Raw genomic sequence first — 21,384 nt, 5'->3', positions numbered from 1 at the left:
AGAGAGCGGATTGAGAGCCAAAAAATCCTCACATCTTTCCAGGTATCGAAGTGGATCAGAAGTGTCATCTAGTTTACCAAATGTCGGAAATGGTAGCTTTATAGGGCTTTTTCCCATGAATCTGGACTTTATTTCCCCGTGAATGGTGGATCCTCCAGGTGAACAGAAATCTTCTTCTGGTATACCAGGTTGTATCGTGGATTGTAACCGGGGCCGGTTGGAACTGTGGGGGGATTTTTCTTCCAAGAGAACCTCAGAATGGGTTTGAACACCTGTGTGCTCAACAGCAGTGGTAAGTTTAGTGGCCGTTATTTCATCAGTCAATGTTTGCATTGAGTTTTTGCAATGAGAGAGCTCCTCCTCCAGGTGAGTTATAACATCAGACATTGGTGTGAGCACAGAGCAAAGATCTTTAACCAGGTCAGCATGATGGTGCTGTAACCTCCAACCAAGGGATGCATTAAACTGCGTTCTCAGATATTCAAGTTGCTTATCCATATGCCTAACAATTTCCTTTTGTTGGTCCTGAAAAAGATTCACAAGTGTTTTGGTTACATGTTCAGTATGAGCAGTGATTTCTTTTGTAATTTTCTCCATATTTTCCTTTAGTTCCTGTCTGTGGTGTTGCGGTTCGTCAGCCATTTTGTGAAGCTGCTTTTGAATCCCAGAGTCAGAGATGTCCTTTGGGAAAGAAGCCGCAGGCGGACCTCCTCCCTTTCCACTGTTGTCATCTGTCAAAACCGTGTTTTGTGATAGTGGACTAACCAACTCAGAAAATTCACAAAGATCCATGTCCAGCAGAGAGTAAGTTGTTGCAGGCGCTTACTGTGTACACACTGGTTCTGGCTGTGAAGACTCCATTTCCCACAGTAAAGAATCCAAATTGGTGGCCATTTTGCTTTCCTTTGTTTCAGACATGAGTAAAAAGTTTTTTTCTTCAGCACAAGTGTGGGTTCTTTTTATTTAATTATTTCCAGTTTTATCTTTGGTCATTCAATGAGGTTTTATTTCATTCGGGGCCCCACGTTGGGCGCCATTTTTTATATGACGGTTTGGGTTTTCTTTTAATATGGTGGGCGCCAGCCAGGTTTCTCTCCTGGCATTTAAGATCAGTCAAAAAAGTCCCCAAAACACACCATACAAGGATGAAACCTAAAATAGTACCACCCTTTTTAAATTAAATCTCATTGTGTTAACTGGAACAACAACAACGGGGAAAAACAACACATTCAACAAAATCATCAACCATAAATTAAGGAGACCACAAAATAGGTTCTTCTTTTGAAAAAATAAAGTTTAGTTCAGTTTTCTTCAAGCAAAATCAGTTCATTCAAATTATAGTTCTTCAAAAATAAAGTTCAGTTCAGTTTCTTCAAGCAAAATCAGTTCATTCAAATTATAGTTCTTCAAAAATAAAGTTCAGTTCAGTTTCTTCAAGCAAAATCAGTTCATTCAGATTATAGTTCTTCAAAAATAAAGTTTCTCAAACAAAAGAGAGAAGAAAAGAAAAAAAAACGTCAGTTAAATGAAATCAGGGGAAAAAGAAAAAACGTCAGTCTGTACTCACAGTCAGTCAGTCAGGTATTATTGTCGGGTTTGGATGGGTGAATGTGTCGTTCTCCAGCTGATTTTCTGGTTTATATCCTTGTGGGGGGGTTGAGAGGATGATGAAGGGATGAAAGGTGACGGGAGGCAGTTGCGGAGTGGTGACGGATGCGGTCGACGAAAAGAACAGAACACGGACTAACTGCGTGGTTCTATGTCGCGCACTGAGCCTTGCTCCGGTTCCTCCTACTCTCTCTCTCTTTCTCTCTCTCCAAATGACTCCCGGAAAACACTTCTCCCACCGGCTTTTTCAAAGGGAAACGAGCGTCGGTACTAGTTCCGGTTCCGGCGAGCGTCGGCGTTACCCCGAAATTTCCGGGTTGTCACAAGATTAAGAAAATAAATATAAAAAGTACAAGAATAAGTTGACTTATATGGATCCTCGGTGGGGGGACGTTTCAAAGATGGAGCCTGCAGCAGCTCTGGGTCGATTCCTCTCCCTTCTCCCTTGCATGCTGACCCATTGCTTTGACATTGACACCCTCGTTGCTTGTTCTCGTTGCCTTTCGTTCGTACCGGTGTAAACTGATGGAGGTGGCAGAGTTTCTGGACCACAGTGTATTTTTTATTTTGCAGTCAGTCCAGTTTTAGTAGTGGTGAGTAGCCTGAAGCCTTAGGCAGTGAGGTAAGACAACCTGTATTTGGTTTCCTTTTATTTTGGATAGGAAAGCTAGTTTTACCACCCAGCTGTTTTGTTTGTTGTTTTAGGTATTGTCACCCTAAAGCCTCTCTTGTTTGGGTGAATAAATCCCCTTTATTTTGGACTGCATCCGTTCTGGTTTTGTGTGGTTTATTCTGGGAGTGGGAAAAGAGAGGGTTCACATGTGTTATGTCCTGGCAACCCCTAGGCCAGGCGTAACAAGTATACTTAATAGTATTATCAGAAATGGCGCGGGGAAGACAAACTACCCTAAATATTTTATTGAAGGACAAAGAAAATTATAATATGGAGGATGTAGCTAACAGATTTAATCATTTTTTTGTAAATGTTGGACCAGACCTGCCTAAACAAATCCCAGATCCAGGGACATCTGGAGAAATGTATGAGAATTTATTGGAGATAAATCCCTGCTCTATGTTTCTTAAGGCAGTAGATGAAAAAATAACTTTTGGACATTGTTAAAACATGTAAAAACAAAACGTCCACTGATTTAAACGACATTGACATGTCGTTAGTTACAGTTTTCTCAGTGGCTTGAGTGCTTTTCTCACATCACTATTAGCATTTGCACAGCAGTTAGTGCATTTCTCAAAACAATTAGTGCAAACTGCAAAACCTAGTGGATAACCTGCAAAATCACGTCACTTGCTCAAAATGGATAGTCCATTCCTCAAAAGCAAGTATTCATGGCAATGAAACTGCCAGTGTCATCAAAATGAAAGTTTTGACACCATCGTTTATGAACAAGATAGTCAAATGGCTTTGTCATGTTTTCATCATGACAGTTTATTCTCAGTGTTTTCCAATGCAAAGGTCAGAACTCGGTGACGCTACCTGAAAATGCTCAAGACAGCACTAGACACTACTTGTACAGCCAGTTGAAAACTACAGTAAAGCCTCGGTTATGCTTCCGCGTAGTGATCACGCAACGGCCACGCAGTTGCTTGGAGACCGTGATGGTGAGGTTTAAGTGTCGAAATGCAATTCAATGCCACACCAGTAGAGTCGCTATGTTTTTGTAAAGACTGACCGACCGACCAAGACTCTTGTTTGTTCAAGTAGCTCCGATGTAAACCCAGCTTAGTTTAGCTGAGCTTAGTGTAGATCCACTTCTTTGGCATTAGCTGTGACGTTAGCCAAGTTAGCTTCTCTCTGACTCTTAACTTTTCTCTGGCTGGTCTAGACCTGATTTATCCTCCAAGGAGAGTCCAGGTTCAGTTCTTACCTTCCATCAGCAGCTTGTTCAGCCATAGACCGTTCACTGGGTGAATGGAGGAGTTTTCTGTGTGAAAGATAGAGAGAGGAAAGAGCAAAAGGAGGAGAGTATTAATCAAAGTGAGGGAGAGGAAAGGAAAAAAGAAAGAAAATAATAATAATAATAATAATAATAAATATATAAGAAGAGGGTTATCTCTGGTCAGGCTCTGTGGACAAAGAGGCATTGGCGTGGCTATGGGGCAGTCAGAACCAGTCAGGACAGCTGGATCCGGGAAGAACTTTCTGGATTTATTTATTATTTAAATGTAGGTTTTAACTTGATGATACAAGTTTAAATCTGTCTCCCGTCTCTTCCTCCTTGCTGCCTTGTCCTCACCTCCTTTGGGCCGCCACCAGACCCAGCAGGAGGTGGCTGGCCTGTTGAGGCTCAGATCCCCTTTAGAACAGACCCTTCTCTACGTGAGGTTGTCATGAAGTCTGGGATTAACGATTCTGGGATGTCGTGCATGGAGCGGGTTTGTAGGTCCACTTTCTTTCATCAGTTTATTTTCTTTAGTAACAATATGCATTTGTATTAACAGGTCTGGTTTTTGCATTGTTACAATGCTGTTTTGGGGAAATTCCAGGCTATTGCATGTCTTTAACTTCCTCGTGACGTTAGAAGATCCAGTTTGTTGTTTATGCTGTCAAGCAGACTGACCTTAATGTCTGTGGTGTGTCGGTCGTCTGTGTCTGTTGCCGAGTCTTTCTTTTTCCTTTTGGCTGGGGTGTTTTCTGGGTCAATGCCGTTTTGCAGGTAGACCGGTCACTCTTCATGGACACACAGCTGGGTCCAGGTCCAGGTCCAGGGGAGTCTGGTCTCTGCTGCTGCATCCTGATACAATACATTTAGATTTCAGATTCTCACTAGTTAAGCTTCATGAATCCGATAGAGAGAGCGAGAGAACAGAACATTGTCTACCAGCATGAGACCAAGGAGTTAACTGGGCTAGTTGGCAGGCTAATGTTGCTAGCTATAGAGCTAGCTGAGTATGTGCTAGTTATCTAGACAATCAGTGTTTAGACCGGGACCGACTGTATTTGCCATGAAGCCCTGTCTGACATCTGCAGGTAGTTTCTCCTTCCTGGTTTGATTCAGGAAGTCCCTGAATGCACCTTTCCCCGTTTAGAGAGCTTCCATGACTGTCCCAGATGACCCAAAGCATGCTGTCCCACATTAGCATCAGATTTGAGAAAGTGGGACGACTAGAGACCAACAAACCAAAACACATTCCAACAACTCGATGCATATTTTGTTGCTTGAATGAATCACAAACATGATTTGATGATTATTTATGACTGATTTATATCCTCAACATTCATTTAGTCAGAATCCTATACGTCACTGACAGCTTCTGATTGACATTAGCCCTGCCCCTTTTCTGTGACCCCGCCCCCTTGAAGCTGCGTCATTTCAGTCTAAACCTAGTAACCGTCCTGATGACTAGATTTAGTTGGAACAGGAAATAAAGGGACTGGAGATCAGGCGTGTCCCACATGAGCCCAGTTTTCTAGATGTGAGTCAAAAGCACAAACGGCTGGTGAACTCGATAACTTCACAGCTATGCAGCCGACGGAGTAAACAAGCAAACAAGAACCAGGACAAGAAGAGCTCGTCTTCCTTCCTAAATCACATTTAACATTTAACAACTCATATTTGTACTTTCTACTCATCACATTTTCAAAACAGGCTTGTTACTTTAGTTTTAATACATTTGAGGGGAATCAACGATTATTTATTTTCTCATTAATTTGACGAGAGTTTCAGTTGGTCTTGTCAACAAACAGCCAGTAGAATTGTCCTTCTTAGTGATACTTTTTACTTCCTGATGTCAGAGCCAGTACTTTTACACTTTGACTTGAGTAAAGAAGTAGAACCAGTACTTCTACTTTCACCAGAGAATTTTTGAACACAAGTATGCGTACTTCTACTTGAGTACAGGACGTGTGTACTTCATGGTATCTCCACACATCCAGCCAGCGTTACACAAGAACAGGTCTCCGGTAAACCAGCACCAACGTGATCCGCATCACGGAGCCACAAGCAGCCCACATATCAGTCATCACAAGTTCCCATCGGCTGTCGTCAGCTTACCTCAGGCCGCCGTCGACAGGTGATCACAGACAGCAAGGGCTTCAGTCTTCACATGAATATATGAGGCTGGTTCCAGATGAGCCGCGCCTCGTTGGGGAAGTAGATGTGATCAACAGGAGGCGGAGAGAAACGCTGCAGTCTAACCAGACACACAGCTACTACCTGTTCCATGGGGCGGTGACCTGTATCCTACTTGTGCTACAGGTGAGAAGTTTCCTTTTCGTTTTCTCCCATCCACGTACTGTTTTAATTTGCCCAGCAGAGGTCGCTGTTCTCCCTCCTGTATATCTTGTCATGGTTTTGAGGAGATTTGTTGTTACGTTGAAATGTTTTCCCGCCCATTTAAATAGCTCTGTCACATCCTGTGATATTAAAATGATGTGTTTATGTGTTTGATGTATTTTGGGGTAACACACTGCCGCCTTGTATGGTGAGGGAACAGAGGTACAGAGAAAGAAGGAACGGCAAAGAATGTGTGTTCATGTCTTCTGCAGAAAATCAATGTGGGAAAACAAGTTGAGTGGATGATTGTGAAACAGGAGCCAGTACTATTTCAGACCATGGTCCCATTTCTATGTCAGTCCAGTTGAACAGGAAGAGGAAGTCCACTCTCTGGAGACTGAACTCAAACATTCTCAATAACCAAGTTATTAAAGATACCTTGAAAAGTGAAATTAAAATGGATTTGGAAAATAATGATGATGAAGAAGTGACTCCAGCTATTCTCTGGGATGCACTAAAAGCGGTGATCAGGGGTCAAATAATAGCCATCTCCTCATATGAGAAGACAATTAGAGAAGAAAAAGTTAGAACATGAGAAGAGGACTTGAAGAGACGACAGAACCAACATGCAAAGTCTCCCCAAGATGACAACAAACATAAGATTATACAATGAAAAACAAAAATAGATGAAATAAATACTCAGGAAATCCAAAGAAAACTCCTTTTCACAAAGCAACAATACTATGAAGTCGGTGGGAAATCACTGAAACTTCTATCATAGAAGTTAAGAAAACAACAAGCGGATAGAACTAAACATAAAAGAAGAAATTCTGCAACAAAAGAAATAGAAACTTGTCCAGAGAAAGTTAAACAACGCTTTCCAAACTACTATCAAACATTCTATTCCCAACCAGACGAGCAACGCCAACCAGAAGAGCAATGCTGACATCGCTAAAAGAGCTCGGTACCGACGCAAAGAGGGAAAAATACAAGCAACTTGGTCGTCCAACTGCAAAGTCTACATAAAGCTAAATGGTGCACCTGAGCAGACACAAGTGCTAATGGTCAGGAGCTTAAAGGATTTGGAAACATTTGCATAGTTTGTGGTTTGCTGATCTACATGTTTTTGTGTTTTTACTATGGTTTTTTTTTTATTTTTTAGAGTTGACATCTATTCTGCAAATCCTTACTAACTTTAAATGTCTATCAAACTTCCCAAAAAAGGACTCAAAGTTGCCCACTTAAACATCTGTAGTCTGAAAAACAAGGTAACTGAGTTGAGTAAAATAATGTTGAAAATGATCTACATATAGTAGCGATTTCTGAAACTCATTTGGACGATTCAATTGACAATACTGAGGTATTTATACAAGGTTACAATATAATTAGACTTGATAGAAACAGATACGGGGGAGGAGGAGCCTTTTATGTACAAGACCACATTCCAATAAAACAAAGAGGAGATCTGGACTTGACAGATGTAGATCAATCTGGATCCAGGTTCACTTGCCACATCTAAAGCCATTACTAATCTGCTGCTGCTGTAGACCACCTTCCTCGGATGCAGCATATCTTGCAAAAGTCTGTGCAATGCTTCAGAATGTTTCTGACACAGACAGAGAAATGTATTTCTTAGGAGACTTAAATATAGACTGGCTCTCAAAAAACTGCCCTATGAAAAGAAAGCTTAATGACACTGCCACCGTATGTAACCTAGCTCAAATGATAAATCTACCAACCAGAATAAATATCAACAATGCAGGTGTATTGTCTTCAACTTGCATAGATCATCTTTTTACTAATTCAGGAGATAAATGCTCAAAGGTCGTCTCAGTGCCAATTGGATTTAGTGATCATAACATGATTGCTATGGCAAGAAAAGTGAAAGTCCCCAAAGTTGGACCTAAAATGATATAGAAGAGACATTTCTGTGATAATGCCTTTATTGAAGACGTACAGAACATACAGTGGGACCGTGTATTTGAGTCAAAGCATACTGAAGCAGCTCTGCATGAATTTATGAAGTCATTTCCCTCTGTCTGTGATAAGCCCTACTCGTCACATACTGACGATTGGTCATATCCCCTTTGCGTCACTGTCGGACGCAGAGGGGACCCTCTGCGTCCGACAGTGACGCAAAGGGGATATGACCATGGAGGTGGATTATAAACAAACAAATAAATGAATAGGAAGACATATTTTCCTTCAGGCAATCATTTATCGTGCATGGTGCATCACTTTGGCCAACACAGTCTCATCCCTACTCGTCACATACTGCAAGGGGATTAGCCAACGTGCGGGTTGCTTGACTGTATTTTTTTTATTAGTATTTAGCTCCTGAGTAAGTGGAGTTGGATAACAAACAAACAAATAAATAACACATTTTCATTTTCATTCATATTCTATGACCCGCATGTAAATCCCTCACCGTCGGATACAGACGAAGAAAGAGACGTTCGTTTCCATGGTAACTGTTAACTGAAGAATATTTTTTGTCACAACAGGTCACAAAATATCGGCTGTTTCTCTGTAAAACGATATGCTTTAAGCTTAATATCATCCATTGGTTACAGTGTTTAAATGTTGGACTTATTTGAAGTTGTTATTTCTCCATGATTTAGAAGCAGAGGGCCAATATTAAATATCCTTAAATGGACTATATTCATTTCCTATCATTTTATTTTGCTCGAGAGCAGGTGGAGTGAGCTGAGGAAATTGAGCAGAATGCATCGTTTCTATTATGATTTATTTTGCCACGTGACCTTTGACGTGACACGTCAGTGCGCACACACAACGATCCCGACGATCATTGCGTTTTTCGACTCTGCTAAGTACAACTTTACTGTCTATGAAGTAACTTCAGCATGCATGCAAACAATACGTTGGAAATGTCCTGTATTTGATCTTAAACCACCGTTGTTGTCGTTCTGACTGCACTGTATCAGTTTCATGGGTTAGAGATATGTAATACCTTGTTGAAATGTGCAACAGGCTGCACAATATAGGTTAGCCTCTTAGCTAGCTACGTGTGCTTTAAGCTAGCAAACATAATGATAATGTGAGATTAGTGCTAAATTAAGCATAGTGCTGTCTTGAAAATGTAAACTAGGCCAATATTCAGGATAAAGTAGCATGCCAAATAAGTAACTGTAACTTTGACATTTGTTTACTCTTGTTTGCTGGGTGTAGATGTTAAAGTAAGCTATTATCTAAAACTTAAGGGGACTTATTGCCAGGATATTAAGGTGGCTGTTAGTTTGAAAATTCAACATGCTATTTACCCATCCTTAAGCTGTAGACCTACTCAGTTTGACAAAACAGTTGGGCAACAAACAGCCATTTGAGTCAGGTGTCAAAAGTAGATTTTTTTTCAATATATCATGCAGAGCAATCAGGATTTACAATATAATCACGACAAATTGAGTCCAAGTTGTGAGGGATTTTTGTCAGGTAAAGGTAAAAGTGGCAGGTATGAAGTATAGGCTTTTTTCCAAAGCGACATGGTCTCCTGGATGACAGTTGGGGATGCTAACCACTGCTCCGACTTGCCCACCTGAATGTGCATGAATGTCTTTTTTGAGCATACGTGTGTTTGCATCAGTGTTTGATATTTTGTGTGTGTTTGTCTGTTGTACATTTCAGAATGACAAAGCCAAAGTTCAGACCCTGCCCTCACTGCAAAGTGCCAAATCAGGCCAACAGTAGATCATGCAGCGGGTGTTTCAGAAGCCTTTGCAGAAACCCGAAGCTGCAAAAATCCAAAGATCTGCACACAAGTGAGTGGGGGCAGGGAGTCATAAACCAGCGGCATAATGCAGCGCGGGTGGTGGCCTCCGCCAATATTGCTGTAAGTAAAAATGCTCATACTTCATGAATTGAGCGGTAATGTGTGCATGTTAAGGTAAACTACGCACAGTATTTACCTTAACATGCACATCCATCTGTCCGTCTTAAGGGGATCATTTCCATCAGTCCAGAAAATAGAATCTCTCTCCCTCAAGAAAGTCAGTCCCCCCCAACATGATTTCTGTCACTTTTCATTGATAATGTGTGATGGGGCAAGGACCCCGTCTGTGGATGCATAGATCAGAAGGAAAACAATAGTTCATCTGTTCAATACAAACTTGAAATAAATATCTGGAACATACATGCTTTTTTGAAGTTAACAGAAGTTGAGGTTAAGATACAGGACTTTTAACACTTTGATGATTTAAGTTGGCCTTATAGGCTGTGGACTTTTTTTTCTGTGGCAGAGGTCCTAAATGAATGCAGCATGTATTCTAAATGGCTTTGTGGGTAATTTTCACAATATCCTGGTACACAACACCAGTTTCTAAAATATACATATACACCAAAAAGATTTCCTAATGTTTTCACTTGAACCATCAACTATGTCAGTGTTTTTCTTAGTTACTCCAGATTTCCACAGAGTAAATGGCCAACAACACAGGCCAACTAGTAAACCACTGCATAGCCCACACATAAACTGGTAACACTCAGTCTGCTAAAGAGTTAAGATCAGATCAGTTCCAGACTGTCCTCAGTCCACACTGGGGTAGGAGTCTTGCGATGAGAAACTAGCCTCACAGTGTTTAGAAACCCAGACCTCTATTCACTACACCACCATCACCTAGCGCATTACACTATGTGAATGTTGGTTGTACAAAGTAATGTGTGTAAGATGAAAAAAGGAAATGATTTGTAAAGGAAGTTGATTATGTCAGTTGTGTACGCAGTAATATAATAACCCACTCCAGTGTGGAGTGGAACCCATATTTAGTACTGTCACAACATCTGATCACTTATTTTCAACTGAAATTGAGCACCGGCAGTTGCAATTAAAAAATCCTCATGAATGAATAGTTCTGTGTATCAATTTCACAGTATGTCTCTAATCACATGGAAAACACTATTTAATTATCACGAAAGTGATCAAAACTATTTTTTGCCAGATTGGGTCTCTAGATAGTAGATTTATGTAGCAATGTAGTTTAATTGTGTACTGCTAATGTGCTTGTTTAATTTCAGGTTCAAAAACGTTCTGCCTTGGGCTCTACGCCAATCCTGTTCACCAGCCACAGGAACAGCAAGGGCAAGTGGGTGCAGATGTGGTGACCAATCTGCCAAATGATAAGCGACTAAGCGACTTCCTGATTAACATGAAGACGGCTTATGAGTTTATACTCAAAATAAAAGGTAAGATTAGTTTCATGCAGAGTTCATTATTGTTTTCTGAAGATTCTTCTGACCATATGTACAGAATTGAAATGTTTGCTTACTTTGTTCTCCACAACAGATCAGCCCCAGTCCCAGTCCCAGTCCCAGCCCCAGCTCCAACAAGACCAGCTCCACCCCAAAGACCATCACCTCCTCGAAGACCAGCCCCATCTGGAAGACCAGCCCCATCCGGAAGACCAGTCCCACCTGGAAGACAACCACCTCCCCGAAGACCAGCCCCATCTGGAAGACGACCACCTCCCCGAAGACCAGCCCCATCCGGAAGACCAGCCCCACCCTGAAGACCACCACCTCCCCGAAGGCCAGCCCCACCCCGAAGACCACCACCTCCCTGAACTCCAGCCAGACCCTGAAGACCAGCCCCACCCTGAAGACCACCACCTCCCCGAAGGCCAGCCCCACCCCGAAGACCACCAGCTCCCTGAACTCCAGCCAGACCCTGAAGACCATCACCTCCCCGAAGACCAGCCAGAATATATCATCCTTGATCTTTGTCCCGTGGACCCTCAGCCCCAGTCACAGCCTCAGGACCCCCAGCATATTCCCCAGCCCCAGGAACATAAAAAGACAAGGCAGAGTAATTACACATTTGTTGCACCCAATCTGTAAATTTGTCCCATGTTTTTTGTAATCAATGTATTAATCTAAAACAAGTTACACAAGGTGAATTCCATGTCTTTCGATTCATTTAGCTGCTCCCCCGAGACTCTGAATATATAATTCTCTAACTTTTCCCAACTCTCATCCCCAGCTGCAGACCCTAAGCCCCAAAGTGAGCATCCGCGGAAAAAGAAAAGACAGTGTAAGTACACATTTGTGGCACCCAATCTGTAAATGTGTCCCTTTTGTTATTGTTGTATTAGCCAAAAACAAATGAACCCAGGTGAACTTCACCTGTTACAGTTAATAAAGGGTCAAATACACCCATGCCAGTCTGATGTTAGCAGTTAATCGTCTGCCTTTCCTTTAAGTTGTATACTTTTGTAATTGTATAACCAACAAGTTTGTTTTCAGTAAATGCTTAATTCTAATGAATAACTTTGATCATGCCAACAACAAATAAGTCATTGAACTACACTATATACTATGACATGGCTTACCATTTCTTACTATCTCTCTGTTATTTTAGCTATCAATAGCAGTGCCACTCCAGCTCAGTTTTGAATTCCAACATCAGCACCTCCCGTAAGAATGTGAAATGTCATTGGTTAACTTTTCCCCTTGCACCCTCAGCCCCAGCCACGCTCCCAGGAAAGGCACGATCAGCCCCAGCTGCAGGTGAGTGTGAATAGGCATAGGATGAGATCCATTAGAGCTGAAGTAGACCAGAAAGAGATCCGAGTCCTCTTTCAGAGAACTCATAATGTGACGTTCTTTTTGCTTTGGTCCACTGCTTGGTTCACTTTAAAAGGACTAGGTTTGGTTCAGTTTAAGGGGACAATATGTGAAAACACCCAGACATTAATACTATACTTATTTGTGTGTTTGTGAAACAAGCAAAAATAATACTAAACATGATATAATGTCATTATTATAATTAAGATGCTAATGGCTGATGGCCTAATACCAGAGAGTTCATAACATGCATATAAGGAAGTTGATGATGCAATCAACGCAGAGCAACTACACAGCCCACAAAGCACTAGATAACTGAGGCCCCATCAGAGCTTAGGTGTACTAGGAAGAGATCTGAGTCCTCCTCTTTGACATGAACTCATAATGTGTGCACAAAAAGAATGGAGTGCTTTTTGCTTTGGTCCACTTTAAAAGGTATTAGTTGGGTTCAGCTCGACGTGAATGTTTATTAGAATGCTTTTTGTGTCAGCTCAGCATTTTAAAGTCACTACAGACAATGTGCATGTACTTGCCTCTTGGGACTTGAGATTGTGAAATGACCTTAGGCCTGACTCAAACTTCACTGTGTACCTGTGGGCACTTTATGGCATAGGCATTGTTAGATGAAATGTGTTTAAGTACACAAGACTGCATGAGGCTACTCTGAGAAACTGTTTAAGTGACTGTTTAAGTCTTGATGTTGCCTGGGTGGCTATTGGACTTGTTTGTGTGACTAGTGTCATTCACAGAAACAACAGTGTACATGGTCACATCCAACTTCTCTGCCAGCTTCCTCTTACCTCTGTCCCCCTTGTTAGCCAGTAGCCAGCTGCTCCCTAGCTCTCTTGTAGTATTGCTCTGTCTGCCTGGGCTGCTGCTTCCCAGCATGACACTGCTCCACCACTCTTTTGAATACCCACAGGATCTGTGACTTGTTGAACTGTTATTCCAAAAACCTGTTTTTTGCTTTTGTCATTTAAGGTTGCAAAAAATGCAGGCGACAGACAGTCTTCCCAATGAAGGAAATCATGGCAAGACGAATGAATGGGGTAAGGGGTATAACCATATTTTTCATTAGGCTGTCTGATAATCTCTTGACTGTTGTCTGGCTCATCGGTCATTCCACATTTGACAATACATTGATATTAGGGATGCAACAATATTCGCTATTTTACCAAACCGTTCAATACGCCCTGTTCAGTTCAATGCACAACGGCAAACAACATGTTTTCGGTACGTTTCCCCGTCACAAAACGTTTTCAAACCTTTGTACAGCCGCGCATGCTGTGTGATCCCTTCAAAAGTAGAGAGCAGCACATTGTTCAGGCTCGGCGGCGCGTTTGCCAGCAGCGGCTGGACATTCGAGTCGTCTTTCGGTCTTTGCATGTAAATCACCATAAACTATATAACGTTATGAAAGGGAGGCAAAAATGAATTTGACGGTTCTGTCAAATATCACCTTATTCCATCGGATATGTCCATCTAGTCAACAGCTAACGTTACCATAAATAATGATATATCCATTCTATTGAGGAAGGAAAAGTCGGCCTAAATGTAAATACGACTCGCTGCAGTGTTTTGAATTTGAGTATAGTACCATTTTTGGCCACATTCTTACATCTGGCACCTTTAATATTTAATTTGTGTGGTTTTATGTTTGCTGTTTAATGTGATCTGATAATGCACTGTGTTTTAATAAGGTTTGTGGTTTGATTTTATCTGTGCTTTTAATTATTTTTACAATGCTATATTGCCTTTGCTAGTCTGAGTAGTTTAAAATAAAGATATTGAAACCGTATGGCATCCCAAAAACCGTGATGCATACCGAACCGTGGAAAAACTGTACCGTTGCATCCCTAATTGACACTGAAGCTGGAGGTTCTCAACCTTTTTCAGGTCTCAACCCTCTCACAGGTGTTGCATACAGTAAATACTAGCCAAGAACAACAATGCAAATGGAATGCCACAACAGATGTTTTTATTGTTATTATTGAGCTATCGAGCCAGTGTAGAGAGCCAACATTAAAGTAACTTCACTAAACTGTGTGTGTGTGTGTGTGTGCGTGCGTGCGTGCGTGTGTGTGTGTGTGTGTGTGTGTGTGTGTGTGTGTGTGTTTGTGTGTGTGTGTGTGTGTGTCTGTGTGTGTGTGTGTGTGTGTGTGTGTGTGTGTGTGTGTGTCTGCAGGGGAAGGCAGAGGTCAAGGTGCGCTGGCTGCCCTTGCCTTCATGGTAAGTGCTGGCTTATTCTGTAAATGTAATACGTATTAGGGCTGTCACTTTTTATACGAAATTTGAATATTCGTTCAAATGTGGGGAGGGGAATTTCTTATTGGAATGTAATGACCTGTTCTAATTCAAAATGTACAGTCTATAAGCACAACAGACCGTTTGAAGTAGTTCACCTTGTGATCCAGCAAAGGGCACTCTAAATCAGCTTGACCTATTGCACGCCCTATTAACACTTGACCTATCAATTCAACTGTTGTTTGCTACGAAAATGGAAGCCACTAGTCATCAAAGCCGTCCTGAGCGGTCAATCACGACACCAAAGCATCTGAGACTAAGTGTATGGAAGTATGTTGGGTTCTATAGTGGAGATGGAAAAGTAACTAACAAAGCAAAAACAAAACAATTTGAATAAATTGCGTGTCATTTCCAATTTGTTTGAACTTGATTTTTTGAAAAAGTGACAGCCCTCATACGCATTCATTCATTCATTCATTCATCCATACACTAGAATACGCCCTATGAATTGATGTATCTGTGGTTTTACTTAAAGATGATGATGGAGTATTACTTTCACATTTACTTTGCCATATACTGTACATTAATACTTGTTATTATATAACATAGCTGCACACACAGTCTTAGTGTGTTCACACATGGACCCTTTCAGCCCTCAAAGTGAACTGAGAGCAGTGAATCTTTGGCATAAGGAACACTCCAAGCAAACTCAGACCCCTCTTGAAGTGAACCGAACTGAGACCACATGAGAACATGTAGTACACGCCAGCCTAAAGGTAGTCTTCTAGCTCACGTTTGGTCGTATGACATATGAAGCTAACATTGTAACCAGCTTTGCCCTATACATTTGCTAATTTGTCATTTGGTTTATTTGGTTAATTTTATGTGGTTTTGGCCAAACTGCAGTCATTTTGTTCCAAGTGAAAACTGCTGTACCCATAATTAACCAAACTCAGTCCTCTTAAAATGGGCCGTGAAGCGGACTGAAGAAATTAACTCTGGCCCCCTTGTGTTCACATAATGAGTTCACTTAAAGAGGACTCAGATCACTGGCTAGTCCACTTCAGCTCTGATGGGGTCTTAAGCCCAATTCAGGGTTACACATTGACGCAGAGTGCAGAGGGCTCCGTGGTGCTAGCCAGATACTATTGTAAGGGTCCACCTACCACATTACCGTGCTCCCTACTGTTGTGGCAATGAATTGCATAGCGACACGGTTAACCCGACAGAACTTCAAAGGTCCCATGACTGTGTCCAAGCGACTGGGTGTCCAGTGTGTTGGGTCATTTGCCGTTGTTATACTGGGCAGCCAGCTGCCAGTTCTGCCGTCGTTTTTGTGGTTAGGTCCACGGATATAAACAGACGGCGGTATACTGGGGTCTGTTTTGGACAGCCAATTTGATGCCTCGGAGGGTACACTTATTGCCGTGCTTCACGTCACATCACATGTTTATGCCAACTTCAATGGCAGCCAAGTGGGAGCTTTTTGGAAAAGAAGGAATATTACACCTCCCTTTTAGATAGACAAGGCGGCAGATTGCAGCCTTTACCTTGCTGCAAATGTGCCACCTGGTCCATCTAAAAGGGGCTATTATGTAACCATGAATTGGACCTCAGTCCTCTTTCTGTTCCCACTTCTCCTCCCCTCTGGAGATCTCTGCTGCAGTATGGGTCCAGTAGTTCAAAGTCACTGTTTGACAAACAGCACAGAAAATAAACCAAACCTTTATTTATCAGCTTCAGACGACATATATTCAAACGAGTCAGAAGACTAGTTGTTGGCTGGTCTGCATGTTCCAGCGGTCTATGGGAAGGTTCGTGTTGTTAACAGTACATAAAACGTGAACCGTACTATGGACTATGAAGCTAACTGGTCTCTGTGAAGGGGTCTGATTTCGGTTGGAAGCCACATATTCACACAAAATCTCCACTGGTCTTGAGTTTGCTTTGAGAGCTGAAAGGGACCAACTGTGAAAACAAATTATAAAAGGAATGACCAAGAAAACTATTTAGTGCAACACAATAGCATATTTCTATATTGTATATGCTGTGTGTAAGATGACTTGTGCACTATTTACAGTGACAGAATCTGGGAGGACACCTGGGAGCCAGCCAGCACGTTCCACTCCTAAATCACCACCTCCCTACCAACCAGTTATTGAGTTATTGAGATTCTACTTTCCTACTGTTTGTTTTGTATGCATGTCTATTTGTTCACATTTGGATGAATAATAAAGTATTTTGTTGATTATTCCCTGAAAAGTCTTTGCTTGCCCCTATGTTCTGTAACTTTTTTGGCTCTATCCTTTACATCTTTTGTGCTGTATTTCATGGAAAAAGGTAGATAGCAGAAAGTCGCGTGCAGTGACAGAACAAGTACCAAATTTGGCAGTAATTGGATAATAGGAAATATTATATGGAAAAAAATAGGGAAGTGAATTGAAATCTCACAGCGTCTGAAGCGCCACACAGAAAGGCCATTTTTTCATCTTATTTGCTTCATACAAACACAGATTGGTGTCAAATTTCGGAAATGATTTTTCTCATCCTCTGTGTCAACATACAGTGCATGACATAAGGTGATCAGACTTCAGAGATCAAAACCGGAGAAATGAGCCTGGGACAGCCGGGAACATTTCCAGTTTGGCCATCAATATCATTTAAAAGTGAAGGATTTCTTGTCATAAAACCAGGGACAGAGGTAGTTCTCCTATGTTTTCCCTGATAATAGGGAATGTGCCCGGACACTGAGGACATCTATCTGGTCACCCTGGAATGACTTAACAGGTATGTGGTTTACTAAGGCCTATGATAGTGGTGGGAAATATAAGGCCTGGCCCTGCAAGGTAGGCCACATGTGGCCTGTTGTTAAATCCGGCCAATGTGTTCATGATCAAAGGCCTCAGGTCTGATTTGTCATCAAAGCGTTGCCTTATTCATGAAATACACTGCGCCCACACTTACTGTACAAGCAACCCTGCTGAAAGAAAACGCATAGAGCAGCACCAAAACACAACATATGCTGGTCTTGCTGGTGAAAAGTCTCTAGCAAGACCAGCATATGTTGTGTTTTGGTGCTGCTCTATGCGTTTTTTTTCAGCAGGGATGCTAACTATGAGTTAGCATAAGTCAGGCCACCTGGCCCGTCAGTAGTGTAGTTCTTCATATAAAAAGGTTTCCCACCCCCAGCCTATGACCTCTCAGGGACTGCTTGCAAGGGTGCCAGGCATGAAGCTTGTGGCAGCACTGGACTATTGTCTCCAGCATGCCCCCTCACCCAGTCTGTGCTCTGTTACTACGTTTTTCTTTTTCTGACATGGCAGGAATACGCTTCCATACAAATACAGAGTGATATATAGTCCAGATAGTACAGTATTTGGAGTTGTAGGCAGTATTTTGTGATAACCCACAACTACTGTGTATGTTGTGTTTTATACCCACCTACGGCAATATAAGAAGCTTTGAGCATCATTTACTAAACTAATTACAGAATGTTTTTCAAACTGATTAAGATTTGGTGTGCACCTGGTTCAATTATAGTATAGTTCAAAGTATATGAAAATCTGAAAGTGACAACATTGATGATGATTGGAATGGAAACAGCTTGGTCTTTTGAGTCCCAACCCTAACCCTAACCTTAATCCAGGCTTTCCTCCAAGCCTGTAGTACTGCCCTAGATTCTCAGCAGGATTGTAAGCTCTTAAAGTGACTCATGTTGATCACTAGTTCCACTAAAAAATCAAAAATAAACAAACAAACAAACAGCTTCATTTCATATACTGGGCCTTCAAAGTGCTCTCTGAAACTAAGCCTGGGATGGTGCATGTCCATGAAGCGAAACAATTAAAACTTTGCTGGGGAGCTAAACCAAATACATCATTGGAAAGGTCTTGACCTGGAGAGTAACATATGTCAGTATGAAGATTCTACATGCCTCCTGCTTTGAAATGTTGACCTTTGAACCTTGACCTTGGTGCAAGTTTGAAGGCTTATAATTCAGCAAAAAAAGGGGCTACAGACATAGTAGAAACTGTTCTGGAGAACTCTTGATCTCAGCTATCATGTGAGTATAGTCGCCAACGGGGGGCGCTGTCAAATATGGTTGAAATTAATTTTCACCCATTTAACAAACAGATTTTTTAAATTTGATTACACATATGTGTTCACCATCCCCTTAAACTGCTCAGTGTACTCTCAATTCAGTGTTTACAACTTCAATTTCTAGGAAAAACACTAATATTAAAAAAAAAACTACAATTCCCTACAGGCCCGCCATTTAGCTTGATACAGATCAGCCTCACAGTACTTCCGGTTTCTGAATTAGGATTGGAGATAGGGTTGTAAAATGATATATCTACTGAATATATGAAATATGCAGTGCAGCTGAACTAGTTATTACACTGCATCTAGATGATACATATCAACAAAAAGTGAATATGTTTTTTTATTTCAGATATTTAAGCCAAAACAGTAGTCGAACGCGGGCGGGGGATCCGGGCCGACGGCCGAGTGCCCGCTGTCGGCTGTCCTCTAGTGTCCAGACACCCTTGGGGGTGAAGCCTTCTACATGCGTGTGTGTGTGTGTGTGTGTGTGTGTGTGTGTGTGTGTGTGTGTGTGTGTGAAGGGGGCGACTTCATGAACACAAGATCTCGATCAGTTTGAAATAAATGACAGTTTTGTTTGTCTGGGTCCAGACTGATACCAGGCAATGGTTTTGTAACAGATAACGCACTATTTTATACAGTCTATGGTAACGCTGTTGAGGTATGTGGAGGTTATCAGAAAAAGACATGTGACGAAAACACTTCCGGACAGCGGGTCCTCGGTTCTCCAATGGGAATGAGTTAATAGTAGCCTACATATAATACATGATATATACAATGATAAAATAATTGTTTCGTTGTTGAAATAATTATTAAGTATTGAAAGGATCTACCAGCCTAAGATGTTTGAAAAAAGCCAAAAGATTTACTCATCTATTGTCCCAAATACACATTCTAGATGTAAAGCTAAAAGACATGTTGACTGTGGGCTCATGGGGATTCTACAGTAGTAACTGGTTGATCCCTCTCTTTGGACTTATCTTACCTTGTTCTTATAGGTGTTACTCCACAATGATTAATCAATTATGTAACTGTGGATGAGCGTGGGTGTGTATACATTTAGCTATGTGAGCAGGGTGTACTCTTCCTCTTTTCCAGGTATCGACTTCAGCTCACTGAGACACTGTTATGGATGCGCAATGAAAGTCAAGACAAGGAACATTTAAGTAGATTTACTTGCAACATGAATTTGTGACCATCACAGGAAAACAGAGTCAGTATCAGCAGTAAAGATGATTACATAAGATTAACAAACTGGCAAGATCTTCAGGGCACAACATTAAAATAAGGCCTAATTCGATTATGAAAGTCACAGCATGGGCTCAGAGTCAGGATACAAAACAACCTATGAACAGTGTGACATACCGACCACAGGACCACATAACAAGAAGAACTCAGACAAATGTAAAAAGTGAAGAGCATGTCAAGTGATTACAAAGGACTGGTAGGGCCTGACCCTGTGATACATTGACCTTGAGGGGCAGCTATGGAGTGTTTTGCAGTGGTGGTAGTGCAAAAGTAGACAGTGCAGGGATTCAATCAGTGCAAAGCTGTGTATGTTGTTAAATATGACTATGTGAGTGTGAACATAAAAGAATTCCTGAACAAAAATAATACAAAGAAGGTAAGATAAATAGAACAACAGACACACGAAAGATAATACAAGTCAACAGGGGTAAATGTTAGGACCACAGTCCAGATTGTGTAGAGTGGCTAATGTAGCCTGTAAGACGGTGAGATGGATAGTGGATACTAGAAAAAGTGATGTGATGGTTGGGGCAGAAAGAGACTTTTCTCTGCAGCTGATGTGATGAACTTCAGCTCCATGCCAAAAACAGAGCCAGCACTCCTTAGCCGCCTGTCCTAGTGGCCCTCTTCTTAATGCTGCCTCCCCAGCACACAACAGCATAAAAAAGACTCTGGCCATGACAGTGCTGTTTAGTCTTGTTCAGAGTCACTCCCGGTATGGTCCTCAGAATCACTGTCAAAGCTGATGTTCTGTTCCGTCAGAACTTGCACGTAACACTTCTTTGCATGCTTTGACATGCTGTTGCTTGCTTTTAAGTTCTTCAACGTCATGCTCTGTAGACCTAGGATCCCATCTTGTTGCAGGCCCCACGTCTCACCTTACACGTAAAAACACATAGAGCCTTTATTCAATAGAAACTTTCTGATATATTGTAATGTATGCCAAATATAACTACAATACATACCTGATGTCATATTCATGTCATATGTCTGCACGGGTGCAAAGACACCTCCAATGATTATGCATTTCTGCAACAAGAATCCTCTTCTCCTCCTCGAGTCTCCTCACTGCCATCACCAGGTCAAAAACCTTCCTCTTCATCCTTAGATCTAACATCTAACATCTAACTTAGCCCTAACATGTAGACCTATGATGTTTGGCAAACAAAAAGGGTCAAATGCCACATTCCAGAGGGAGGGATTTAAGGACTGGAAGAATGCTGTAGGTGAGAAAAGGGGGATCATCCAAAATCACGGAAACACTCCAGGGCATATGGCAGCTTCTGATCTGGCAGAAAACTTCCTTCATGTATGTAAAGGACAAAGGAAAGACATACATTCTGTAATCAGTAAAACATATTCAGACAAAGTTCAG

The 21,384-nt window shown here is 41.6% G+C and overlaps 3 protein-coding genes across 4 annotated transcripts in view; all 3 read right to left on the bottom strand.

Annotated features, from left to right (window-relative positions):
* Positions 1 to 21,384, bottom strand: part of LOC311015324 (uncharacterized protein) — a gene marked incomplete at its 3' end in the record, with an annotated part of 558,532 nt that overhangs the window by 454,687 nt on the left and 82,461 nt on the right. Inside the window, exons 7-8 of the mRNA XM_084012477.1 lie at positions 4,185 to 4,358; positions 3,492 to 3,548 (exon numbers count right to left, since the gene is read on the bottom strand). Of these exons, the coding sequence (XP_083868603.1) occupies positions 3,492 to 3,548; positions 4,185 to 4,358 (231 nt within the window). The remainder of the gene's footprint in view (positions 1 to 3,491; positions 3,549 to 4,184; positions 4,359 to 21,384) is intronic.
* LOC311010666 (NLR family CARD domain-containing protein 3-like) overlaps positions 1 to 21,384 on the bottom strand; it is a gene marked incomplete at its 5' end in the record, with an annotated part of 160,137 nt that overhangs the window by 83,945 nt on the left and 54,808 nt on the right. The window lies entirely within an intron of this gene.
* Positions 1 to 21,384, bottom strand: part of LOC311028678 (neoverrucotoxin subunit alpha-like) — a 116,064-nt gene that overhangs the window by 83,945 nt on the left and 10,735 nt on the right. The window lies entirely within an intron of this gene.

This window comes from Eutrigla gurnardus (assembly GCF_963514095.1).
Source record: "Eutrigla gurnardus genome assembly, chromosome: 1".
Lineage (NCBI taxonomy): Eukaryota > Metazoa > Chordata > Actinopteri > Perciformes > Triglidae > Eutrigla > Eutrigla gurnardus.
This window is presented reverse-complemented; position numbering and strand designations above follow the sequence as displayed.